The sequence below is a fragment of the Acanthochromis polyacanthus genome, chromosome 9 (genome assembly GCF_021347895.1).
Source record: "Acanthochromis polyacanthus isolate Apoly-LR-REF ecotype Palm Island chromosome 9, KAUST_Apoly_ChrSc, whole genome shotgun sequence".
NCBI classification, from domain to species: Eukaryota; Metazoa; Chordata; class Actinopteri; family Pomacentridae; genus Acanthochromis; species Acanthochromis polyacanthus.
The window spans coordinates 29,687,312-29,714,631 of NC_067121.1; the positions used below are offsets into that span (position 1 = coordinate 29,687,312).

The 27,320-nt window shown below is 40.5% G+C and overlaps 1 protein-coding gene across 5 annotated transcripts in view; it reads left to right on the top strand.

The window, feature by feature from the left end:
* st3gal3b (ST3 beta-galactoside alpha-2,3-sialyltransferase 3b) overlaps positions 1-27,320 on the top strand; it is a 52,646-nt gene that overhangs the window by 17,343 nt on the left and 7,983 nt on the right. For all 5 annotated transcript variants that reach the window (XM_022200684.2, XM_022200683.2, XM_022200686.2 and 2 more), the window contains 6 exons: positions 979-1,071; positions 5,100-5,194; positions 11,714-11,777; positions 11,880-11,975; positions 13,595-13,781; positions 25,742-25,888. In XM_022200684.2, coding sequence (XP_022056376.1) covers positions 979-1,071; positions 5,100-5,194; positions 11,714-11,777; positions 11,880-11,975; positions 13,595-13,781; positions 25,742-25,888 — 682 coding nt within the window. The remainder of the gene's footprint in view (positions 1-978; positions 1,072-5,099; positions 5,195-11,713; positions 11,778-11,879; positions 11,976-13,594; positions 13,782-25,741; positions 25,889-27,320) is intronic.

Sequence of the window (27,320 nt, forward strand, 5' to 3'; positions counted from 1 at the left end):
GTAGTTAATGTTTTCCGTTTGTTCCAGAGTGGCTGTGGTTTGTCATGGTGAGAACATGCTCCAGTAGATAATTACGCGGCTGTCATTGTGTCAGCGTCTATGTTGATGTGTGTGTGTAGTTTCCTGAATTGGTTTGACACTTTCGCTCTAAACTGCCACGGTGAGGTCCTCTCTCTGCCCCCACATTACCATGCAGGCAATAATCATATGCTGCCATCACCACCCGGCCCTCACAGTGCATGTCTGTCTACGCTTTGCACACACTGTAAGCACTATGTCAGCACACAGTTTAAGGTGGATTTCACATGCATTTGGTTTGTGTAGTACAGCTCTTTACTTTATATCGACAGTGCCGTTAGTTACACAATTAGAGTGGAAGCATACAACATTGCAATTCGTCTTGAAGCTTGTAATTAGTTTTGTGACTTAGGTCATTTATTTCTGCTGTTAGTCTGACTGATGGAAAAATGGCCTTAGATTTTAATTCCCATCAAATTACTTACCAGCTGGAGGCCAACTAAGGCCAAGCCATTTTAACATGACTGAAATATAGTATATTAGCATAGAAGTACTTCACGTTATGTGCAAGCAAGCCCCAGTCTTATATCCTGCCAACTTTGATTTTGGACCTCACATAGTGCAAAGACCCGGGCCCCTCTCCCATCTCCCTGTTTATTTGAACTAGAATCGTGGCATTCATCAGATTATTAATGATCATGGTAGTAATCGGGAGGTTCTAGTTTTAGCCCTGCCTATGTGATTATTTAAACAAGGCCTCTCTGCTTTGTCTTGCCACACACAGGTGATACACTGAGTTGTTGCTGAGTTCTCCGACTTCCTAAGCAATCCACAGCCCTATCTCTCTGGCACATTGTTTGACAAGCTCGTTTTTTGAGGCTTTAAATTTGTCAGTGTGATTGATTATCAGTTATCATGATGTGCCTGATTGATGTCTCCCTCTGTTCCTTTAATGTACAGCCCACCGGAGTTGGCATACAAGTATGGCAACCTCAGCGAAGGCGTGTGCAAGCCAGGATATGCAGCAGCCAAGATGATGACCATCTATCCTAAGTGAGAAGGACTGCACTGTCTTTTACACATAACTTTATATAGCAACATCCAGGCCAACTCCCTTTAAACTTGCTTTAAGAACTTCACATACACAGTCAGGAACTTCACAAACGATTCATGTTATTTGGGTGTCAGTAGGAGAAAAGCTGTTACTCGAACATACCAAGATGTATGATGTCACTCATCAAGCCAGCCAGGCCTTCAGGGTTTTCAGTCAGAAACAGAGAAGTCCCCACATTCCTATCCAATCTTCCCCAGCTTCAATCATGTTTCAATCATCTTCCTCCCCACCACAAAAACTCGACTTTGTCCTTGTGATCCTCTCGTTACACAAAAGAACCTTTGTCAAGTACAAGAAGTACAAGGTCTCCCATCTTTCCCCTGTCATATCTTACAGCCTTAGAGGCTTTCTCTATGAACGACACCAACCAACTTCCTGTCCTGACTCATCATGAGCTTTCTGGTACCCAACCCACACAGTCCTCCATGGCCCTCTTGATGTCATTGGTTCTTTTGATTTTTCTCTGGGCCTCTATTCGCTGCCAATCTCAGCTCGATCTATAGAACATTGTCCCATTAGCATTCTTGAAGCTAAGCGAGGGCAATTTCCGCATTGCTGAACAATAGCCAGTGGCACTTCAGTGAGAACTTGGCCTAGTTGTGGGACAAAATCACGAAGCCCATTTCCTAGCAAAAAGTATTGCACCCAATTTATCTGTCGCCCGAAGGTGCACAGTTACACAAATTACAAAGCCTCAGATGAAGAAGAAAATCAAGTGTCTATCCAACAAGTCTGACATATTACAAATTTTGTTTATGAGAGTATTATAACTTTTTCACTTATTTTTCTGGCATTTTGCTTTTATTTGACATTTAACAGTGTATAGAGAAAGGAAATTAGGGCAGTGTGAGGACGATCCCCAGTGTAGAAGATCCCCAGGCTACTAATCAAGCTGTGAATGCCACAGTCGTCCAGCGTGCACCTCAGCCAGCAGAACATGGGATGTCACTACAAAACTTTCTTTTTTTCAGGTTTTTGCACAATGCTTCCATCAACCTGGATTCCTCTTCCTGACTGATGCACCTTTGCTATGTATATTTTTGTCCCATTTTTGTCAGAATCTTTAAGTATTTAACTGGATCCATTGAAAGCATATGGCATAAGACTGTATTCCGTATACGCTGAATGACTTGATTGTGTGTATTTCGACACGCGAGCTTCTCTAAACTACACCCTCAGCTGCACTGTCAGCTGTAAATTGCAGTGCTGCTTAACAAGATAGACAAAGCACTTTTGAGGAGCTGCCTTCAACCTATATGAGAGGCTATGTGTTAACAATGTCCTCCCTTGTAATGACTTCCTCTAATCAGCTGCACGTGTCGGATCAAAGTTCTGTACAACACAGGGCGCCCCTGGGAGCCCACTGATTACTACTACCTTCAGCCCAGTCACACACAGGTCAATAAGCACAATTAATGCTACACTTAGTCTAAGTTTGTGTGTATATTCCTGTTTGTACATGAGTGTATATGTATAGGTGAATGTACACAATGTGTTGGGTTGTGATTTATTGTGCCCTGTGTGAAAGAAAGTCAACCACTTAACATCTTCTTTGTTAGCTTTTTGTATTTCTGCCTGCTTTGAATTCTTATCCAACAAAAAACTTTCAATATTCTTTGACATTTTGTCCAAATAGGTGTGGCCCACAGTTTAGCTGTTAGAGTAAAACCTACTTAACCTCTCGCAGTGAGGTCCTTTAACTCTCCTTCTAATCATCTCCTGCCTTCTCCATGTTTGTCTTCTCTGAAGCCCCTTGCCTTACAGAATCCAATTTATTTTACACACCTCCCCTCTCCTCTGCTTTACCCAAAACTGTTTGTATTAGAGCCCTAAATCAAGTGTTGGCAGTGAACTTGAAGGTGCACGGTTATGAAAATATTGCCTGTGAGAGATGGACTCAGCAGAGGAAATGAGCACAATGCATCCCTGCCTGTTGGCTGTTTTGGGAGCCCTCACTTTTTATTTAACAACAAGCAGCCCCCTGTCTCTCTGCTTTGTCAGGATGTCAGTGACTGACTGTTGGTCAGGCCTCAGTGACTCGTAATGGTCCTGTGTTATTTATAGCCCCTTATGGCCTCAGAAGTCTTAGGTTTAATGAATCTCCATTTGTTTTGGCAGGACAGAAGTCTCTGAGGGTGTGTGCCCCAGTCAGGTGATGTGAGCAGGAGAGAAAGCCATACATAACTGCCTCTTCTCAGTCTCTCTCTGCTCTCATGCTTTAAAGCTGGAGGATAATGAGGGTCTCAAAGACCAATTACGGTGCTTGGAAGAGGTCGAAGCTAACCGGAAGGTCTTCCAATAATGTCAGCCATGTTTGGTCATTGTGTCTCTGAGATCCACTTATTTCTGGCGGTGTTATATTAACAAGCTATCCAAGATTCCAATGTCCTCTCTTGATTTCACAGTTTAAAATCCTTTGATACTTAGTGTGGTCTGTTGTCTGTCGTAGTCAGTATTTATGGTTGCTGAGAAGAACAACTGTGTGTGCGTGTGCTTAACCATAAGACCCTCAGCAGGGTGTAACAGTTGTGTTTCCGGTGGTCCGATTCTGGTAAAGAAGACCGTGCAGCAGTCTCTGTTTTATATTTCTGTATGCTTTTGAACATAAACAAAATAATGTGCAGCAGCTTCACATACCTCCTCAGGCCGTCTAGCATTGTCTTTCTGTAGGGCGTGTCCCGACTATCATTTAAGTCTGACATGAGAATGCTCACAGTGTCTTGTAGAAGTATATCCATAGAGCTTCATGCATGTAAACATTAAAATAGAAATAACTAGAACGTCTGTCTTCTTCTCTCCTCTCGCATCCCTTGAGCTTGACAGCAGGTCATAAAAACACACATCCATCCTCAAGTGGCACATAGCCCAGCACTCGGGTCACAGGCGTGACTAAGGGGAAATGGCTTCTTTTGATTTCGGAGCTGTTATTAATTAAAAGAGGACACACACACAGACTTATATAGACACACAGGATAAGGAAGAGGCGATGCTGGAAGTAGCAGTTCATGGGGCAGTAAAACATTGGTCACAGGCATGTTTTTGAATGTCACATTCAGTTTGTTTTTGATTGTGGCTGGCTTTCCACCGGAGAAGTTTAAAATCTATGTTCTTTCCTGTATGCAAACCTCAGTGAATTTTCTAGTTTGATGTCTCATGGTGTATTTTCTCTAAACTGTGAGAACAATTCAATCCATGAATTCAGTTTGTAGAAGCAGTTGTGCTCCAGATCATTTGAGACAAACAGCATTCTGGTATGTGTGTCGTCTGAGCAGGTTTATCAACACTGTGTGTCTGCTGTGATTTAGGGGTGGGTGGAGAGGTTATGTTGATGGGTTATGCACCGCAGCCGCCTTCTGTGCTTCTCTGCGCCTCTTGGTTTCTGTTACCTGCTTAGTTTTTGGCTGCATTGCTGAGGTGTGTGTGCAGCCTTTTCGTGTTTTGGGAAACTTTGACAGTGCACAGGAGGTGGAGATGTTATTACTTGAATGGCAGTGGAACAGTCAAAGTTTGCTGTCACCTCTTTGTAACATAAACTTTTCCCAGCATATTAGCGCTACTGTGTAGCAGAGATTATGAGAAACCACAGGACTTTCTACAGAGAGGAGAAAAAATGCAGTAAGGAAATGCACAACAAAACAACAGCCTGACCGATACATTGGTTAGCTGATGTTACCCTGTCACATGTATTGGTACTGCATGTCTTCCCCTCATTCTTCTCCCTACTTTCCTGTCTGCCTCTCAACTGCATCTATCAAATAAGACCAAAAAAAAACCTTTAAAAAATCCATATCACCATGAACTCCAAAAATCCTCTATCAGAATAAATCATTCCTAATCACAAGAGTTGGTTACTGGAGTAGATCTACTGAGAAAAGTCATTATTGCAACATGATGCTTTTTTGTTGTTTGTCATCTAATGAAAGCTTTCTTCTTTGTTCCTTTTCCTTCTTCTCTTTCTCCTTTCCAGGTTCATGAAACCAGCGCCCATGTTTCTCGATCGGAACTTCAAACGTCTAGCAAAAGTCAGCAATTACTTACCTCCATTTGGTTTCAAAACGCAAGGTAAGACATTCATCACAGGGGCTCCACTGCTGTGTTCTGTGCCTTCAGTAAAAAAAGAAAATTCAACAAGAACTACTCCTTTTTGATTTGATCTATGAGGATATTATGTGGTGAGTAATGTTGGTGTAACCACAAGAGACTGAGAAAAACAACAGTCAATATCGGAGAGGGTGAGATATCCCGACTTTTAGTTCCTTCTGTGGTTCAGGCTCTTTCTCGGTTTACTGTAATGCAACTTGATCTTTTATTGGACTCAACTGCCTCCTAAATGCCTACTTCTTTCCAATTTCATGCCAAGTTTGCGGTGTAGTTTTCTGTTGAATATGTTAGTTCAAGTACATATCTCAGGGTCCTCTTGTCAGACTTGGAAAAGCTTCCTCCAGAGCCACAGAAGACATGCAGATGTTATTACAGTTTCATGTTTAAAACGGTTGAAGGAACCATTTAAAGCTGAGCATGTGTTCTTTTGCTGCTGTCTCTTTTGAGTTTAGATGTTATCTTGGAGCTTGATAGCAACTACTTGATATAGGGTTATGTGTTTGCAGTGCCTGTAAGTTAAATATAATCCACCAAGGTTATCGTGTTTTCAATATTGATCTGATGATTTTCGGTCTTGTGGTTTCCCAGCATTACACCTTAGTCAATAGAGGTGCTGAATTAACAAGTAAAGACTGCCTGCCAGCATTCTTTACTTATCAGTTGGCTCCTCATGCTGTATGTACTTATGACATCATTGATGAAGCTCGTAAGATCAATCAACAAGCTGTCAACAAGCTTGATAATCAGACTGAATTGTGTTTGACTTTTTGAGAAAATCAGAGGTGTGAGCAGCAATTCAGGTGTGTGGAAAAATATTTTTAGGATTTTTATAGATTATTCTTTTGTCATTATTGCACAGCTTGTTTTTGGAAAAGGTGTTTTTCCTTAGGTTTGTTGCTCTGCCTCTTCCTGGCTTATGACAGTATGAGATCTATCATCATGTTCTTGTGGACAGCCTTAGTTGTTTCCAGTTATACAGTCATCAAATAATAATGCAAGCATTGATTGTTTTCACATTTCCAGGTGTGGTTTGTTATTGAACAATTAAAAATGTCAAAAGCGACTATTTAAACAGTAGCCTTTTTAATGCAAGAACTCTCCTGATGTCTGGCTCACTCTATCTGTGCTTGGTTGTTGTTTGACTTCTTGGTAGCTTCTAGTGTTTGGTTTTATTTTTGATCTGATTGTTTAAGCTCAGGCACTCACAAATCTCTTGTCAAACTTTATTTCTCCTCAGTCTTTTATTGGATTAGCAGAGAGCCGTGGAAAACCTGTAGATTCTAATTTTTAGCGAATTGTCAATAGTTGAAAGGACAGATATCTGCAGCAGCATAACAGATCAACTTTAGCAAACTAATGTTATTTCCAAAATAGCTTTGAAGGAAAGCTTGGCTGTTTTTTGGAAAGGCTTCAATCTACAGCTGCAGGATATTTAGAAAAAACTGACATTAGGATGTTTTTTTTCTGCAATATATACATTGAATATAAAGAAAACTGCTTTAGAAATATAGTATGAATATAAATTGCTGACTGTAGTAGATGCAGTCTGTGGTCAATGCACTGCAGCCTGGTCCACTTGTTTAGGACCACAGGATTCATGTTCACCGCATTGTCTGTTGTTATACAGACTTAATGCGTCTCATTGAGACCAAGCATTCCCAGCAGCACACCCTTATCTCGTTCTCACTCACATGATTATCAAAGAATGCTATTTGTTGGCAGTGACTTTATAGTTGGAAGTCCTCATAAATAAAGTGGACTGTAAGGCTTACGTAGGGCTCCATTGTCGGCTGGACTGCAAGTCCATTGCAGCTGCATATTATTACATTTGTGACAGCTCTTTTTCAACTTCAGCCTTGTTATGCCTGACTGCTTGTCAAGCGACCAGTTCATGTTTTTAAAACCCTCTTTGGTAACTGTATGAATCAGTATCATGTCTCCTACAAGGTGAAAAGTTATTGCATCATTAGTTTCTTTCTGCCAATTGGAGCATTTCTCATATGATGTAACACTGTCAGAGATGACCAGAACAGTTTGTTTGCCTTAGATGGCATTCAGATCTGACTTTTTGCTCATCCTACAGAGCTTTGTAGTTCTGATTTAAAAGGTCAAATGAGTAAGTCATGTTGCAACAATTGCAAGACGCTGCTGACAGTGTACCTGTTTTTGATCAACATCATCCTTTCTGTTGCAGAAATATTTCTGTACAACTGATGTTGGGTTTGTCTTTGCAGCCAGATCATCCTTCCTGTTTTTTTTCTAACACTTTCTTTCCTTTTCCCTGCACATTTCACTTCACACATACGGAGCCTGCATCCAGGACCCTCTAAATATAAGTCAGTTATGTTCTTTCAGACAGACTTCTCTTGCAGTTAGTCATGGAAAAGAAGATCAGTGTGACTTTTCTTCTTAGATTAAACAAAAATCCAACATGATGTGTTAATTTGCATTACTTCAAATTTCATCTCCCGCAATGTGACTAATATACATGCACATATAGCAATGCAGGTGCTGATGTAATTTATCATGCAGCCCTACCAAGATTTACATCTGATCGCCCTAATCAATTCCAGTATAACTTTGAGTGATAACATATTAACATTTTATTTAAAGCAGTCAGTCAGTATTTGGAATATGAAGCCAGTGAAGTACAGTAAGCTACAGCTGTTCACTGAAAATCCTTGATAGGTAGAGTTTTAAACATAGTAGATAGCTATTAAAAGGGTATTTTTTCTGCCTTCTCAGTCAACAAATCATAATATTGTGATACTCTTATTATACCTCGCACATTAGATTATGAACACTTTGTCATCTTTTTCACAGGCTGGGCTTCTGTAGCTGTAATAGATATTTATCTGTTTGCTGGATGAATTCTATTTTGGGACCAGGGAACTTGATGTCTCCCAACACTCTAACACTAGTGTCTCCACAAACAGTACTTGTATTTGTTCCCTGACCTTGACTGACTCCAGCACTTCAGATATCGAACCAGTACACAGCACCATGGGAACTGGAGAGATAACATTAATCTGACTTCATTGACATGCTCTGTCACATATTTTCCGATACTTTGAAGCAGAAGGCACAGTGAATGTTACCTTTGTGCCCTGGCAAGTTCTCAACTGTCATTCGAACACACACACACACACAGTCGCAGCCACTATCAAAAGAGCACTCCCGGTGTGAGTGTTACACCTGGTTTCTGTTTTCTCCACGGACTATGATGGCAGTGGGGTTTCCCTTTTAGTGGTACTCATGTGGAGAGATGATACGTGTGGATCTTGAATAGAGCGCCACAAAGGATTCCAAATTGAGAACATGGAGTGGTGCTGGGGGCGAGTTTTATTTTTACTTTTATTTTGTCAAGAAGTGTCTTTGGCACAGATCAGCTTGAGAACAGCAAAGCTACACTTATACTGTCTCAGAGAAAAACTACACTCAAAGCATTGCAGGACACCAGTCAACTACTGATCGGACAAAATGTATGAGTGGTTATGTTTTGCATTGGTAAATCTAGTTTTCACCGTAAATGAAGTGTCTAAATAATGCATTTCAGAAACTCAAAGTCAGCATTTTTCCCGTTTTTGGTAGGAACCTAGCCTAGCCGCGCTAGACCCATGCTCTGAAGACGCAAGGGTCTAGACACGCTCGACAGGGAGGGAGGCGGCCTATAAGGTTGTCTATCAAATCACTCTGCAGCAATTGGGTAGGTATACAACCAATCAGCGCAATGAATAGACTCCGAGAGCGCCGGAAATCAAAGGATGCGGTAGTTCGGTGAAGCCTTATTTATATAGTCAATGGGTGAAGCTCAAGTGTATTATAGACATGTTAACAGAAAGATTATTCAGAGTTGGTGCTAATGGAGCTCAACGACTGTTGTCGTTTTTGTTGTCGACCCTGGCAGAGAATTAAATTCGTTGCCGTGGGTTGTCTAACGTGGCTAGGCTAGTTGTTTCCGGTTGTTTCTGTCAGAATCGTCGCGCCTCTGTCGTCACTTAGTTACGCCCGCCTTCTGACTCTACACTTCATGGTGATTGGTCCGGCCAGTTTTAGGAGCCTCCAACCTCGAGCCTTATGGAGGGTAACTAGACCCACCCTGGCAGAGAATTAAATTTGTTGCCGTGGGTTGTCTATCGCGTCTAGGCTAGTAGGAACCTGTTTTAATGCTTAAATTGCTAGTGTTTCAGTAGCCTCCTCCTGTTTTTATATTCGGCTGAGAGTTGTCTAAAATAGTGTTACTACCTGCTGGAGCTTCAGTTGATAAACTGATCTGTTTAGGAAGTGTGTGAATTTGCAGTGCCAATGCATGAATAGTCAGTTTAAAATGCAGTGTCTTGTGTGCTATATTTGTATATTTGGGGAATCTGTCCGGATGAAAGAAGCAATTTGAAAGGAACTCTATGGCTAACTTTAGATTTAACGTCATAACTATTACTGGCCTGTTGTAAAGATCTTGGTTTCATCAAGTTCACAAAGCTTTTTATAGAGGCACTTGTGTATTCAACCTTGATTGTCCTCATAGTTTGCGACCGTCGCAACAAATTCCTGACATTGTATCCTCACCGGCTAATTCAAAAGTTTCACAAATACATGAATGATATCACGGCTGTTTTCATTCCCAGCATGCCTACCAAATGAAGGCACACAGACCGTTATGTAACTTTACACATAGTTATGAGGAAACATGATTCAGCCAGAAAGACAAAGTGAACTGGCGCCAAATACTTGCACACACTTCAGATTTAGAGTCCACAATAGTCAGCCCTCAGCAGTTTGATTGTTTTAAAGATTGTTCAAATATCATTTGAACTGCAATTATTTATTGACTTTTGTCTTTTCACCATGGCAGCTCATGTTGAGTCAAAAGCCATTTTAAGAGCAGGTATAAGAAATATCTTTCTGTCATCACAAGATTCTTTATATTGTTTAGACTACACTCTCTCCAACAATGTGTCTGTGTTTATGTGTTATGTGATGCTTCTGCCGGTCCTCTTTGTTGCCAGTAAAAATTTTTGTCGTTTCAAGAGTTCCATGCTGGATTAATGTCTGAATGTTTAGCCATTCGTCTTTGGCTCCACCACGAGACATACTTTGCTGAAATGTTTACCCCGGATCCTTACAACAATTAGCTTCCATGTCGCTCTCTGGAAGAGAGCGCTGCCCATTGTGATTTTTTACTTTTCACCCGCTTGTATCCAGGTGTGGTCCTTGTGTTTATGCTGCTCGGGGGTGATGCTTGACGCCAGACATCGACACCACATCCAAACAATGGGCTGTGGCTCTGCTCGCCTCTCCTCAGCAGGTTAATCATTAGGATCGTTAGCCAGGGTGAATGGACTGTAATATGTCTTACAAACTGCTTTGAGGCCCCAGTCTAAACTCTCTTCTCACTCTCACTTTTGCTGTTTTTCTTGGCTCCTCTTTGCGGACAGTGTGCTGCATCGTGGTTATATTAAGTGAAGTGGAAGGCAATGAAAATAGAGGGCATTTTCTAACAATGCCAAGTAGATTCACTGTCATGTAGAAAGTAAATAAAGAAAATATTTTTGTGGTATCATAATATGTAAATCCATCTTTTCCTTGCGTGGTGCTTCAACAGTACTAAAAATATTGCATGGATCAAAAACATTTGAGAATGCAATGGAATTTGCACATTTGAGGTGTTATGAAAGATTATTTGAGAGGCCTAAAAATGGCCAGGAGGTCGGAGAAATATATGTAATATCTGATGGATAGAAGAAGAGTCACTCCCGCAGAATGCCCAGAAGAACATGGCAGGAATGCATGCTATGGCTAAACATTCCCGCTTCTTACCCTGCGATCTGAGGGGTGCAAGCCACGCAGGGAGACAAGCTCACCATCGCCCACTTAACCAGGAGAATGTGCTTGTTTGAAAACAGCATTCCTCTCTGAGTGCTTTTATGGGAGAGTTTCTACATACACACAGGCATACCATCCCGAACTCAGTATGTCTGTTTCGCCCAGATTCACTCCTCTCCAGAACACAACAGCTTTTTTCCCTCCGTAATCTGATCACTGCTGTTTCTGACGGTTGATTGGTCACTTCTTATCTGTGACTGAATAAACGGAGAGAGGTGTTCTCTCCTCCTCTCTTAAGACCACCTAGATTGTTGTATCTCTAGTGGTATGTTGAGATCCTTGGCAGTCTGTTCATCTTCTAAGGGGCTTTTCAAATCTTTCATTTTCGTTATTGGCGAACATTAGTGTGCTAACCTGATGTGCTGCTCCGTGAGGAGTGAATGCTTGAGGTGATTTGACAGAATTTTGGATGTAGAGAATTTGACTCTAGTAGTCCTATTAATTGCCAGGAAACAAAATACCCATTATAAATCACCTTGATATTACAGCTAATACACTCATGTAAGATTTTTTAATATTTATAAACTGTTATTCTGTGCAACCTAATGTGTCTTTGTCCTCCTCATTGTGGTTCCTTATCTTTGATTTCCCTTGCAGAGAGAATAATAGACAGCATCCTAACTGCCACGAAAAATTTTGGACTCGGAGACGAGCTAGACGGGTACCCACACCTGCTCACACTTACGTCATCATGAAGTCCTCTTTCTTTCTTCTGTGTATCAGTTACTTGATTTCACTAACTTGTGGCTGTCCTGCTTTCCAGTCTGAGCTGCAAAAGATGCATCATTGTGGGCAACGGTGGAATCTTGTCCAACAAGTCTCTGGGCTCCCGTATAGATGACTACGATGTTGTAGTGAGGTAAGATGATGCCATAATAAAATAAAACACTGTGATTGAGAAAGTCCAAGCAGTTTGTAACGTAAATGCACAATGTCATAGTTGAAGAAAAGCATGAACATTATGGGATCTATATGTTCTTTGATATTTAGTTTTTCTTCATTTAAAGAAATCTTAAAGTGCAAATCTTGTAAAATTGTGTAAAATCTTTGCGGGCACTTAACCATATATATATTTAGTTGATTTTTTTTTTTTCCTGATGAAAAGAAACCAGTACACCTCTGCCACACACAGACAAAAAAAATATGAGACTTTCTTTAAATGTCAATGCACTCTTGTTTTTTATTCCATGTGCTGAGAATTTTACAAATAAAGCAAAAGTCTTGACACCCTATTTAGTCAGTACTTAGTAATATGCCCTTTAGCAGATATCACAGCGTTCTTTTCCATATTTAGGAATTTCCACCTACTCTTGCTGTGGATCACCTCAGGTTCTGAGATGTTTTTAGGTTTTCTCACACACTTATTTAAGATCTTCGCATCAAGTCAGGAGAGCGTTGTTCCAAAAGCTTCAGCTTGTGTCTCCTGAAGTGTCAGATTTTGAGATATGATTTGGATCACTGTTGCCTTGTAGAAGCCAGCTTCTTTTCATTGTCACTTGCTTTGCTAACTGCCTAACGTTCGTATCCAGATATTGTTGACATTTCCTTGCACGGTTTCATGTGTCACTGAGACAATCGCAAAGCAGATAGTTTCCACCCCACGTGTACAGTAGACTTCATCCAATGCTGCTTCTCTTGTTCTCCAAACAAACTTTTGGAGAAAGTGGCCAAAGACCTCAGTTTGAACTTTATCGGTCCTCACCCACTTGTTTTTTAAATAACTGGTTTATTCAGACGTTGCTTTGCAGACTTGAGATGTTGACTTTAGTGATGAGGTTGCAATTAAGGTTTCTTTCTGATTACTCATTCTCCTTAATCCAACACTGCACAGTGGAACAGTGCACGATCACTTGTTTGCAGTCATGTGGGGGGTTAAGTTTGATCTTTTTGCTCTGCTAAAGAACAGTTTGATCTGCAAGTTTTCTCTGAACTTCTAGATTTTGTGTTTCACAGTTCTTCCACTTGACTGAATTTCTTGATGAGATTTCAGATGGTGGAAATTGGAATCTGGATTTGATCTGACTTTATTTTATTGCCTGTCCCTGCTTTGCAGTCACTAGTTTGCTTCATTTGGTTTGCTCCATTTTCAGAACTCTTTCAGCTGAAGCTGATAGTTGTGGGATATTACCACAAGGGTTGCAAATTTAATATGGTTTTTAACTATCAGCAGGTAATGAAACTTGTGGGCCTAATAAACAGCCAGTTAGTGAAGCCCTGAGAACTGCAAGGGTGCCTACACTTATTCTACAGTTAATGTGAAGTTTTTCTGTTTCTTTGTTTTTCTTATGTAAAGTTCATGAAGATGTGCATTAACATTTGAAGAAGACTAAGTTTTACATTTCTGTTTGCTGCCAGGTTATATTGTCTTGTTTTCATTTTAAAAATGTCAAAATATACAAAATACAGCTGTGGGTGAATAATACAAAATCCCACATGCTTATCTTCTTTCCTTCATTATCGCCTTTTGTGTGCTGGCAGGTTGAATGAAGCTCCTGTAAAGGGTTACCGCAAAGACGTAGGGACCAAAACCACCATTAGGATAACCTATCCGGAGGGAGCTATCCAGAAGCCCGAAAACTATGAAAAAGACTCACTTTTTGTTTTTTCTGCTTTCAAACCACTCGATTTTAAGTGGCTCAGACAGATGGTCTACAAGGAGAACCTGGTAAGCATATTTTTGAATTACTGTTACAGAATTGCAATTAAAATCCTGAACTTGAAAAACATGCAGAAATAATGGCTCAGATATGCGGGCGAATCTGAAGCACTCAGAGTGGATGCTTAAATATATACTGATCCAAAGTGAGAACAGCATTTAGCTCCAGACCCACTTACATTTTTCTCATTCATTTCAGCGTTTTTTTCCATCACAGTACGTGTGAGTTTGACCAGCCGCCAGCTGAATTATGCTGCAGAGAATTTTTACTTCTTTGGGTGTCGAAATGTGTTTAAATATCTGAGTTATGTGTTTTGTTTTGTTTTTAAGCTAATCGTAGCAGTCTAACCTCTGATCACATTCTGCACATTCCTTTCTGTGGAACTGTAAACCATGTTTGTAAGGGGGTTATGAGGACAAAACAAATCGCTGCTGTATGATTTGTTTCAGATGATTTTCACAGCCTAATGGTGAACGGGCAGTTGAGGTGAAACAATCACGAACACTAGCAAGCAATTTTTTCTTTATTTTACCTTGTAACAAACCTTCAGGGTGTCCTCTGGAACATTTACATTTGCCACTGTTGAATGGCAAGTTATGATTTAGCCTCTTAATCACAAAGGTCAGACTAAATGGCAGAACTTTGTCTTTCTTATCTCTTCGAGTCTTAAAGAGGACAGCTATTTTAATGGCTGTTGGGTCCTTTATATCCACTGTCATGATAAAGCTCTCCTAATCATTTTCATTCTGTTCTTTTTAAACAGTCTATTGTATCTCTTTGACTGAGATTATTTTGAGTCCACTCAGCTTCAGGACAAAGGAAGCACTTTATAGAAGTTCCTCATAAAGGTATTCTCATTTAAAGGAATATACCAGCTTTATTTTTTTATTTTTTTTACATTCAATCTATTTGCTCTGCATGTCTTTGGCAATTTACATCATTGATGATTACTTCTAAAAAGCGTGTTTGGGCCTTAAAGTCTCAAAAGAACAAATATCAGAAAAACAAACGCACATTTCATTCCTATTCGCCAGCCTGTATCTCAAACAAGTTCAACATATAAAAACAGCGCTGCTTGCTTATATGGAGATAAAATGTGTAACAGCAAGACATTATAAATTAAGCATTGCTGTGTTACAGATGCCACAACCCACATATTTCCCAGACATTAGGGAACAGGCTTCTTTGGTGCAGACTGCTGCCAAAATCACATCTGTGTCAGTGAAAAAGAATAGAGAAAATAACCGTCCCCACTAAAACCGGATTTTATGGTAATTGCAGTATCTGTCAAACTAATTGCATTGTGGGCTGTGGATTTATTTATTTATTTTTACTATTATTGTTCCACCATACTACACAGACAGAATACTTATGTGGATATAGGATGCTTCTGTCTAATCGGAAAACACAGGACTGTAGAAATCCACTGTATTTTCCTACGCAGCTGTGGGGCCCGCTGGAGTTTTTACAAGGTGACATTTGTCAAGAGATAGTCATGAGTGAGGATAAAAAATCAGGAGAAAGGGACTATACAGTAATAATGGGGAATGGAAAGGTCACACAATGGCAAGCTGAAGCTAAATAATGGTGTGAATTAGGATTAAAGTACAAGAGGAAAAAAATAGATGGAAAGGACAAAGTGAAATAGGGTAAAGGGATAATGGCTGGGGAAAAGAAAATGAGCAGTGGAAGGTAACAGTAAAGTAAAATGGAAGAAAATAGCTTGCTTGGCTGGCTGATGGCCCCTTCAGCCTTTGATAGGGCCCAGATTTCTCTGGTGTGTCAGAGGGAGAGGACAGTGGAAATGGCTGGTTGGGATAATTGATCTGGCCTCTGGCGTCCGACTCAGCTCTCTTTGATCTGCTGAGGAAGGAAGAATGTTTCTCATTGGTTAATAATCAAGGCAGAAAAAATCATGAACGTCTTTTGGTTTAAGCCTTGATGATAATATGGTCGAAGAGAACTGACAGATGTGCAGAGACCTGAGTTTGACCTCTACGTAGGCAATATGCATGTGCCGTCTTTGATTTACTGTTATGAATTTAAGATGCAACAGTAACAAAATTCATGGTTTGGTGTGAACTGTGGTTTTGGATTTGAGGTTTGGGTTGTTTTAGGTTGACCTTGCGTTCTAAAATTGTAGTTCTGGGAGCATGAATATGTGGAGATGATTGGACTTCTGACAGTAACTCTTTGGCTCACTGCCTGAACCAAACTGAGGAAATTTAATTCTGAACCAAACGTCCCATACTGAACAGTTCAGGATGAATACATGTACCATTACACCCCTAATATAAACATTATGTCTCAGTTTGATTTCAAGTTTCATGAACAATTTACTCCACATTAAATGACCAATTTGGGTCACTGGAACTTTGTTCACTATGTGTGAATGTATATATATATATGTGTGTGTGTGTGTGTATATATATATATATATACACACACACACACGTATAAAACCGAAGATGCTTTAATTGATAGACTTGCGGCTATTGGAAGTGTTTAACACATGTGCCATGCCTCCCTTCCAATTGTCAGTTATCTATTTTGTTTAAACTAAACTGGAAAACTTCAATTTTTTACTTGAACCGACGCCATTGTAGGGCGCCATTGTAAAACTGTGTAGTAGACCTTTCACCATTAAACAGTTACTTTTTAATGTTATTTTAGGGCAAAGGACTGGTGATTCTGTCCCTGAATTTTTATTTCCCGGTGACCATTTAAATGGACGTTAAAGCTCCTTTGTGAGACTTGACTATAAGCACTTTACTTAAACAGACAATGTAAAATCCCACACAAAAACACAGTAGTGTGTTTAATGGAATTACATTCCATAGTGAAACCCCAAAATGTTTTAGCTTTGCTGGTAAGATTGTTCGCTCTAAGAACAGAATTGCTGGTCAGTTGCTCAACTGGTTGTTTTTCCAGCACCGTAGGTCAGATATGAAGTCAGCTGCCTTGTTCATTAGTGCCAGGTATTGTTCCTCTGTGGTGTTAGCTGTTTGTGTGCCAACATTTGAAAGCGATGTGTATTAGGTAGCACATGTTGCTCTGATATGAATGATAGTTTGTTGTAATTTTCTGAAATCCCAGTAGCATTTATGTGAATTTTTGATCACATTACTGTATGTAGACATGCAGGTCATTAAAATTCACAATTCTTCTTATTAAACATTATTGCTTTGGGAGAACAGACAAAGCTGCTGCGAGCAAGTAGTTTGCTTTTTCATTCGTTAAAATGAGTTTAATGTAAATTTAACATACAAAGAGCTACTCAAATGCCATTAAAAACCAATGGGGGCTGAAGAAATCATTACCTTCTCAAAAAGGTAATGCCAAAAACAAAAACCTGTGTTACCAGGGCAACATTGTCTATTTGCTCATGGATTTGAAGTCTTGGCATCAACATGAAAGGAACTGAAGTCCTGTTAAAGGACTTATCCTCTCTACATTGTACCTGGCTTAAAACCAGCAAAGGCAAATGCAGTTGAAACATAAAGGGGTATTTATGAATGCATGTACGTGTTTTCTGTCAATTTGGGAATTTTTTCCAAAAACAGTGACTTGATTCCTTGTTGTATTACACTTAAGCTTACGACTTATTACCCAACAACTGGTATTTAAACCAATAGGAGGGAACGATTACTGAGACATTTAGTACGGAGAGTAATATCTTAGACTTTATGGGATAGACAGCAGGAAATCCTCCCTGTGCTCCATCCATTTTGTGTATCCTGGAGGGAAGCATAATGTAACTCTGAACAGTTGTCCTTTGGGAGCTTTTACATCTGTCAGTCCAGTAGAGAGTTTCTTTGTGTAACCTGCACACTTACAGCTGGAAGGGATGCGAAACCTTTTAACTCGCTTTCTGCGGTTATGGAAGCAAGCGTATCTCTTTTCTAAAAGGTTGGTGGATAGTACACAGTTGTGTAGTCACAAAGTGACTCATCCAGCCAGTGGTCAGCGTACTTTACTATCCGAGGCTATTGTAGCTCTTGAAATGCCTCGAGTGTAGTCTTGGAAAGCCGAACCGAATACAAATTAGCGAAGAGATTTCCCAATCTGTTGTTTAGTGTTTTGTACACTTTCTCAAACACATACACACATTGAAGTTCAGCTTTGCGAGCTTGACCTTTGTCTTGATCAGATCTAAGGCTTTTAGACACTCTTCCCTCTCCAAATGTGTCCTTTGCTACATATACAATTACAGTACCACAACATCACAAGGCTTCCAGCTTTCATAATCCCTCACTAGTGCTGGTCTCCGTGATTACGACCCGACTTTGTCACTCTGCTTGAAAGTCTGACCCCACATAAGCAACAGTCTGGTTGATTGCCGCATCACATGCTGTTTATAAATGTGCTCAAACATGATTTCCACGATTGTTGATGTTTTCTTTTTTCCTGTGTCTAATTTCGATTTTTCCCTCATGCACGGCGCACGCTCGCGGTTCATGCACACACAGCCGCACTTGTTTGTATATGTGGGGATATTTTTAAACAGAACCAGTGAAGGATATACAGCTGGTGGTAAACACGAGGTTTGAAGGTGGAGTGTCGGTGTTCTATCTCTCTTGTTTGTTTACAGGAGCTTTCCCTGCAGGCTACAGGGCAGAGAGATAAATGATGGATGCAGACAATTTCAGGAAGAGAGCACTTCTCCTTTAATAGGAATACAGCCAGGGGTTCTTACTCAGAAGTATCAAAATACGGGCAATGCCAGTACTTGAGTCTGCAAGGAATTACTAAATTAACCAGCGAACTCACATCACTGACAATGAACTTTGTCCTACTAGAATATTGTTATGAAACATTTCCTCTTGTCTAATGACCAGATTTTTCGCTTTATTGCTATGTAATTTTATCTTGAAAAGTTTATTGTAACTTTATCGCTGAGGACGCTCTCTAGGAAGCTATATGCCTCTTTTTTTAAGCCCAAACATCTGTGAAGAAGTCCCAAGTAGCATGCATACATGCATTCATAAACATTTACGTACTTGTAAACATGATTTTGAACATGAACCAAGTGACTAACACAGTGTCCGGATGTCACTGATTACCATGAGTGTCGTGTTTCAAAAATGACTCACCTACCGATCCTGCTGTGATTAACACTCAGACCTGTACACAGAGTTCCTTCAGCGGTACATTTTGATGCAGAGGATCTTGGGTAATTAATCATTTAAGCAAGTTTCATAAGAACATTGATGTGCCATAAAAGTTCACAAGAAAGACTTGTTTGTTTTTGAGGCGGATAGCAGTAGGTCCTTGTGATCTTCCTTGTGACCTTTAGAGATGTCACCTGTTGTTTCCCAGAGACCACGATCCACATCCTAGTCTCTGGGGTCACAGTGTTGTCACTGTTGGCACTGTTTTTACGTTTGCCGTCATGGGAGTGTGGAGACGAGGGTTTCACACACCGGATAACCTCAGAGAGGCCAGGAACTGAGAAACCACCGTGACCCTAATGGGGGGCAGAGGTCATGGTATGTGTCAATAAAAGCAAAAGACAAATTGGCGAATGTTTCAGATTCCTGACTAACAAAAGGGAATAAAATAACCAATGCTTTTCACCTCTCTGGATCATACCCTACTGTGCACTTTCCTCTCTCCTTTCCAAACATTCTTTCTGAAATGGTTCCTCTTCAGTGGAGCACTTATGTGGTGAGACACTGTAACTTGTAAACTCAAAGGCCTAACATGTACTCAGTGCTAATGACCTCCAGACAAGCGTAATTGTGATTGTTCGCAGTTCAGGGCTGCCGTTTTTGTTTCTAAATTGCTTAAAGTTGGCCTTCCGGATTCCAGTCCACCTTGTTTGAGTTGTCCACTCCATAAACATCAAACACAACTACATCCTCGCTCACCAGTTTACACAACTTAAGAAGCCAGATCGAGCTAAATGGTATGATAGTATGATATCAAAGGGACATCTGTGTCATTCCAGCCATATTATTATGGGATTTTTGTGGAGAATTTCAAAAGTGGGACGAAACTTTGAGAACAGACATATTCTGTATCTGGTGGCAGGATGGTCTGGCTTCACAAAGTTTCTTTGTGTTAATTTACATTGTAGGGATTTAGAGCCACCTGTAGTAACCCAGCATATGTGAAGCATTTAGTCTGTCCCTCAGCCCTCATATTTCAGTCCAGTTCAGTGCGTCTACACTTTACACTCTGTCCCCCTGGACCCATAAACTGAGCTATCTGCTTCACTCAACACAGAGAAACATTTTAGTTTAAAGGTGAGTTAAGTTTCATTGGCCGGTGCTTTAAGCCACAATGAAACCAAACCACGCTGAAAATCATAAACTCAAGCCTCTAAACCAAGCTGTTTCTTATTTGGGCATTTTTACATTTGTGGAGCAAAGTACAACAGAGGCGTATTTTCAGTTTATTCCTATGGGAAAGGCATACATGCCATCATGTTTATGCCCACTCTAATTTTAGTATTTCACCAGCACAAGCTTTGAGTTACTTGCATTCGTAGTTGTTTTGTTCATCACCTTTTTTCCGTGGCGGTTTTCTTTTTGTCATCGTTCTTAACATTCTGTTTCTCTCAGTCCACATCATTTTTTCCATCTGTTTGATCCCTCACCTCTCTTGGCTTACAGTAGGTCCTTTACTCACCCTGTGACATTGTCCTGCTCTAATCCTCAGCTTTAAGTGCTTTTTTGATGGTGTGTGTTGCTGTGATTTTCCTGCAGCTGTGAAATCACAAGACAAATATTCATAGCCTTTACAAAGCTTCAGCTTTATTTGACAACACTGCCATAGAGAAGCTGGAGTGTTTTTAAATATTTAACATGTACTTTAATGGTACTTTGTGATGTTTCTGGCTACAGAAGAATCAATAATAACACATTTGTACTCTAAGCAACACTCACATCCTATGTTCATTTGTGTAATTGTAATCAGTGTAGCTTATTTCGTATCTTTTCGCTCAGTACCTACATGTACAATCACAGGTTTAAAACCCAGCTTCCTGGCTCACCGCTTTGTGTGGGGAATCCATGTTTACAGTCTCTTCCTAGCAAATGCAATGAATGTTATTGTAGCAGATAACGGCTAGCCAGTCAGATATTAAGTAGGTGTGTTGCAAATGTACAAATTTGGCTTCCATTCCACTTCAAATGCACTCACTCTTAACCTCAGCATCCCTCAGGCTCACGTCTTCTAAATCTATGCGCTGTCAGTACCTGCTAAGTGTGAGCTTGCTGTTGGAGACTCCACTGTGACAGTACTTTGTATTTAGTCAGGTTTTGTCAGACTTGTGGAAAGCAACGGGATTGTGATCGTTAATATATTTGCTTGTGTCCTATTTTTTTCTCCTCAGTGAGTCTTAAAGCTAGAGTATGCAAGATCATAGAAACAGCAAGCATGAGCTAAGTTTTGAAAATGAAAAAATCTTGCCCCGTAACTCCAGACACCCTCTAACCACTCTTCAAAACACACTGTCTAAATACAGCAGGAACACTAAATTATATTGGTGAGGTGAGTCGAGGAGCACGACACAACAAATATACCTCTGGTCTAAAAATGCACACAGGCTACATCATCATATTGCAAAACGTACTGTTCAAAACCAATACTAACATATATTATGCTAACCTGATATGAATAGCATGAAAATGGCTGTGTCCGAAATGGCATACTAACGTATTACATACTACATACTCAATGAGTATATACTGCATACTACGTACTATAAGTATGATTAGAATGCCGACCGTTCACACTGTAGTATACTACTACGTTTCCCATAATGCATTTCAAACCTCTGACGACAAAAACCGGAAGTACGGCTATCAAATATCTCGGCTGAATGCCGGCTTCAGGTCGATTTTACGCTAACAAACAGTCGCATAATTAATGTGGCAATTTCAAGCCGGCACTCCTCATGCAGTTATTAGCCAGATTATGTGAATCATTTCAGTTGTAGCTGCAGGCTACTCGAGGTAGCTGCTACTTGTTCTGTATGCAAAGCGAGCTGCTGCAACTAGCTGCTAGCATTCAGTAGCACGTTGTGAGGCGTCTGACAAATTTAAAGCTTTGGTCAGAAAACGCCTATTTCTCAAATCTGTGGGGTGATTAGGATGACTACTTAACCACATAAAATAAAATAAAAATCGCCCCGGTCCGGCCACAGATCCCGCGGAGGCTTCAATTTTGGTGGGTAGCTCGCAAAGCATTATGGGGCGGTTGAGTATGACTAGTGTGGTCACCGCGCATACTTAAAAATTTTCTGGAAATAGTATACATCCGGGTATTTCTCGCGTACTCAATCTTTTCATACTATCTAATGTGAACGCACTACATACTTATTTTGACGTCACACTTAGTATGAGTAGTACGTTAGTATGCCATTTCGGACACAGCCAATGGCCTTTGCTAGCAGCTAAGCTACAATGCACAATGGTGGCAAACATATACACAGATATGCGTAAGCTTGCTGGAGGTGGATAGAAACCTCAAAGATCACTGAAAGATGCAAATATACACAGGTTTAGCATTGCAGGATGTGAACTCTAAAATGTGACTGCTATTTATGTGCTTTCTGCTCACTAGCTCTAGCACGGAGTTTTGCCAATGAGTGCAAAGACACAGTGTGTGCAGGTAGCCAGGTTCATGGTTAAATAAGCAAGTAGTCCATCCAGTCATGTCTTGCAGCCAAAATGCAGTGATTGGACAAGCTTTTTACAGGATTGTGACTGCCACACATAACAAATTTGCTTTTTGGGTTTTTTTGCTGTCTGAGCACTTGATTATTGCTGATTATTAATACATAGCAAAAATGTCTCTTAAATACATTGTTTAATTTCAAAAGCACTACAAAGAGCTACTCATATTAAGTGTTGCTCTGGGCTTATGGCGTCTTCGCTGCATCTGTTAACCAACTTAGTACAGTTTACTCATTACATGTAGTATGAAGATTACTTATCTGCCTGAAAAATAGCTATAAACGTGCAAAATCCCACCATGGCATAAATATTCACCACTACAGCTACACTCATAAGGCTACTAAATGACATAAAAGATGACATGAGACAATTTGCAATTAAAGCAGACTAGGGGAAAGAGTGATGACAAATGCAAAGCACGTGACTTAAATGTCCACTAAGAGACAAAAACTAGCAGCGCGCGGTAAACTGCAGGTCTGTTTAGACCAATGAGGATACTGTGCCATTCCTCAAACTATTACACAAACGGAAATGTTTCCATGTTGTCATCTGCTTCTTTTTCATTGTTTGAGATTGAACTAGCTTTCTTTCAGTTGCATCATCTTATTGCTCTCTCCTCCTCTGCAGTGGTTCAGTGGCACTCGGCTAACTGGCTTCTTCTGATTGAGTGATGTCGACCTCTCCTCAGTCCATCACCTTGCAATGTAAATAATTAACTCTCCCAGTTCAGGGTTGTTTTAACAGGTGCTTTATTGGAGCGTGCAGCCTTGTGCACACACTTAAATCTAATAATCCAGACCAATTTAGCCATAAAGCCGTCGCAGGAGAGGGGAAACAGTCATTTCCTCTCAGACCACAGCCCAGCGACAGCCCAACCAGCCAAGGCTGCACACTTCTGTTCACCTTTGAGCATGTGTGTGTCAGGTCCTGGTGAGTAAGTGGTGTAGGACCATTCTGCTGCTTCCTGTTCTGTCCGTGTTCAAATGCCTATCCAAACTAATACGCACTCCCACAGAGGTTAGCGGTCACTCAGCAGTGGGAGCCACATCCTGTTCCCTTGAGGCTATTTCCACTAGATTTGAGCTCAGATTTTGGAGTGCTCACCAACTGATATGGCAACGTATTTAGCAGCTATTTAATAGTCTTTCTTTTTAAACTTTATTTACCCAGATAAGACTTTGAGAATTCTCAGTAAAACCCACCTCATGCCACTGACAGAGATGTTAATATTCACACCCTGTTAATGCATTCTTCATTGCTGTCATTCCACAGCTCTTCTGGAACAGTTAAGCAACAGGCTAAATACTCTGCTCATAGCGTCCTGGTGGATGCTGTTTTAGTTGGGTGGAGTGTTATTAACTTTCCCTGTCCTGTCCATCCTAACTGGTGGAGCTTAGAGTCCTTTACTGTAAGCAACTTCCCACATTCCTAAACTGGAAACGGCACCCTCCCTCCCAACAGGCCTGAATCCTCACATATTAATTGCTCTTACATTTCTCAAAGCCACCTGTACTTGTCTGAAGATCTTCAAAGAGATCCCCGCCCCGTGACATTCGTGTCTACGTACATGTCAGGTCATTGCTGTGCAAAGGAAGGTGTGTGTATGTTGTGTGTCATTAGCTTCTCTCCTTCCTATAATAAAGAAAAAATGCATCACTCTCTTTTATTCAGCCTACACAGACGTGCACACATCCAAACAGCGCTGCTAAATAGATTCCTGGCAAACACAAGCTGTGTTGACAGGAGAGATGAGCTGCTGTTCCTGTTGCAGCTTGCCGAGGGCACAGAGCCGGGCCCACGTTCAAAAAGAGCCGCCACTGTTGAAGTCACAAAGCCAGCAGACTTGTTGCTACTGCCTTTGCCAACACACACAAACACACACACACAGAGAGACATGCATTGCTGTATCAAAGGCGGCCGGGCGGGTGCTTGACTATTTGAACAGGTGATTCCCATTTACATCTGCTGACCCTTTTGGCTTCATGCCTTTTAGGAAGTTACACTGTCAGGCAAGTCAATCACGCACTGGTAGTTTGTTGCGTGTTCATTTGATTTACCTTTTAAAGTTACTCTGTAAAGGGGGCTGATTTGTCAGAGTGTAATCTTCTCAGTTGGAGTTTGCTGCAAATTTTGAATTGGGTATTCAGTTCTTAAAAGGTACCTTTTTATGAGTGTCTCAGTTTCCTAATACCCACTGGCTGTTCTTTTATGGGGGAGTTGAACAAGTGCATTTCATTAGAGTTACATAATTTTATTCAGGTGGCTGCTGGCCTGTCTGACAGGTTGTCCTAGCGACTGATGGTGATTGCCTTTTGTAAAAAGACCTGAGGTCTCAAAGAACACCCTCAGGTCAATGTGTCATTTGAATCATTTCCTTTCTAATGCCATTTTTAACCACAGATGTTGGCTCAAGACACAGTTTTGTACCTGGAGCTCTACATCTCATATCGGATAAATACTACGATTTTTCTACAATTTCAAAATAATGTAATTGACCAATATAGTGATATTAAACCACAAAGCAAACTTTCTCTGCACCACACCAGAAATGTGCAACTTCTGATCTCAGAGTTCTGATAGGAAAGTCGGGAAGAGCCATTACGAACACATTTGGGAAAACAGGAAAAGATCAACCTGGTAATGGAAAGGACATTCCTGCTCCAGAGTTAATCTGTGTAAAAATGGTTTTACGTCTCAAAAAATTTTTTTATTTTTTTTTTACTTGGTTTGTGAAATGAAACCTTATACGTGCAGTTACTTTGAGAAATATTTGTTAAATCTTAAACTGTGTGTTAAGATATCTTATTTCTACAATGGAGACAAATAAATGAAATGGTGATGTAATGTTTTGCTGAAAATAACCCTATCCCCTCAAGCATCTTCTCTAAAGCTACCAAATCTTAGAAAAGTGAGACTGTGATGCAGTATCTTGTGAGCAGTCCAGGCAGCTGCACCCCTCATTGACTTCTAGTCTTTGCATCTGATGAGTCATAATTACTGATGTCCTGCGAGCCCCTCACCCTTACTTCATCCATTTAAAGCCCCGAAGCCATTTTCCTAATCAGTGGTAGAGAGTCTGGCTTCTGGTTGACTTCTGTGTTTTATGTCAGTGTTACAGAGGATAATATCACTTTGATGTGGGGTTGGTGAGTTTCATTTGGCTTCTCCCAGCAGAGGTGCCGTCCTGTGTCAGTTTTTGTACCTGACAGTCATAAAATGAGCTAATTTAATTTAAAAAAAAAAAAGTCCATGATTAATGCTAAAAATGTACGTTTTCCCTTCAGAGGGGTATGGAGGGTTTTTGGAAGTCAGTGGCTCACTATGTGCCTCGGGAGGCGACCGAGATGAGAATCCTCAACCCCTACTTCATCCAGGAGGCTGCCTTCCAGTTCATCGGCCTGCCTTTCAACAATGGCGTAATGGGCAGAGGGGTAAGAACCACACACACACATTCACAATGAAATGATTGAACAGATTTACAGCATTACAGGAACTTTGTGTACTTTTTCCTGTGTCACATTCCATTTGATGCATGTGGCAGAAGTTTTGTCCAAAGGGGCTTACAGTGAGTGTGTTACATATTAGAATAGTGGTGTAACACCAGCTGATAAAAATGGACCGACTTCCATTTTAGTGACAAGTTTGTGCTTATTTGCTGGAGTTCTGTGCACAGGGAGGCATCGGGTGAATCTCAGCACCAGCCCTGAATCGTTTTGTGTGTGTCTGAAATGAGAAACATCATTCCAGATCCACTACTCTGTGCTCTGCTTGCACCATAACAAGTGAATAAAAATATACAAATGTTGCATAATCAGCTGTTTCTGGAGTCATTTAAGGACTTTTTCCTTATTTTATGAGTAATATTCTTCACTCATGTAACGGTGGCTCTGATTATGAGGACAGCTGCATTTAACTAATTAATTGAAATTGATTGATTGAAATGTTTATTTCGAATAAAACAAATAAAAAACAATTCAGAAATTAAACTGATTACAAAACATATTATTCGAAAAGGAGTAGGTTGAAGTAAGAAATGCTCTTCTTGTCAGTGTAGATGCTCTTCAACTCTATAGTATCTTAGTATATTTAGACCTAAATCTTTGGTTCGTCAGTTTTAGTGCAGCACAGCGGCCTTGAAAATACAAAGAGGGATGTTGAAAGCACGTTAGTAGTAAATGCTGAACAATCTCTCATGTTGACATTGCTCAAATGTTGAATAGCTGCTGCAACCCTGATCCACTCTGTATTCTACAGTACTGTATTATTTTTTTATTTGATTTTTAGAAGTTGATTTATGTACTTTTTCAGGAATTATGTTTGTCTAAATGTGAGGCTGCTGTTTCAGGTCTTTACCAGAAAGCAGAGAGCATTTTGTTTGAGAAATAAAGTGAGGAAATTTTCTAAATGTTGGCCACCAAACAAGAGTACAAAGCAGAAAAATTACAAACTAAACATCCCAGAGCATTTGAAATTAAATACTGGTGTGCATGTGGAGGTAGTTGTGTGTGCACACACTGCTTGTGTGTGCTGGTGGTAAGTAGAGGGGGAATATTGTTGGAGAATTGGCGGGGACATGTGAGTGTATCACCCTAACTCTACCCTGTGGGGCCACCAGAACACCCCTGCATGAACTCCACTCGGCAACATGTGTTGAACATGTGGGCATCTGGCTGTGTGTATGAGAGAGAGAGTGCGTTGTGATTTGTGCGCACACATTTGTGTTTGTGTCTGGGTGTTTGCAGTTCTGTCTCGTGCAACACAGGCTGCAGAGTTGTATGATTTGGCACATTCTTTTCCAAGAACACGTCGCTGTTTCTCTTCTGACCGTCGAAGTGAATGTTTATGTACATGGAAATTAATGAG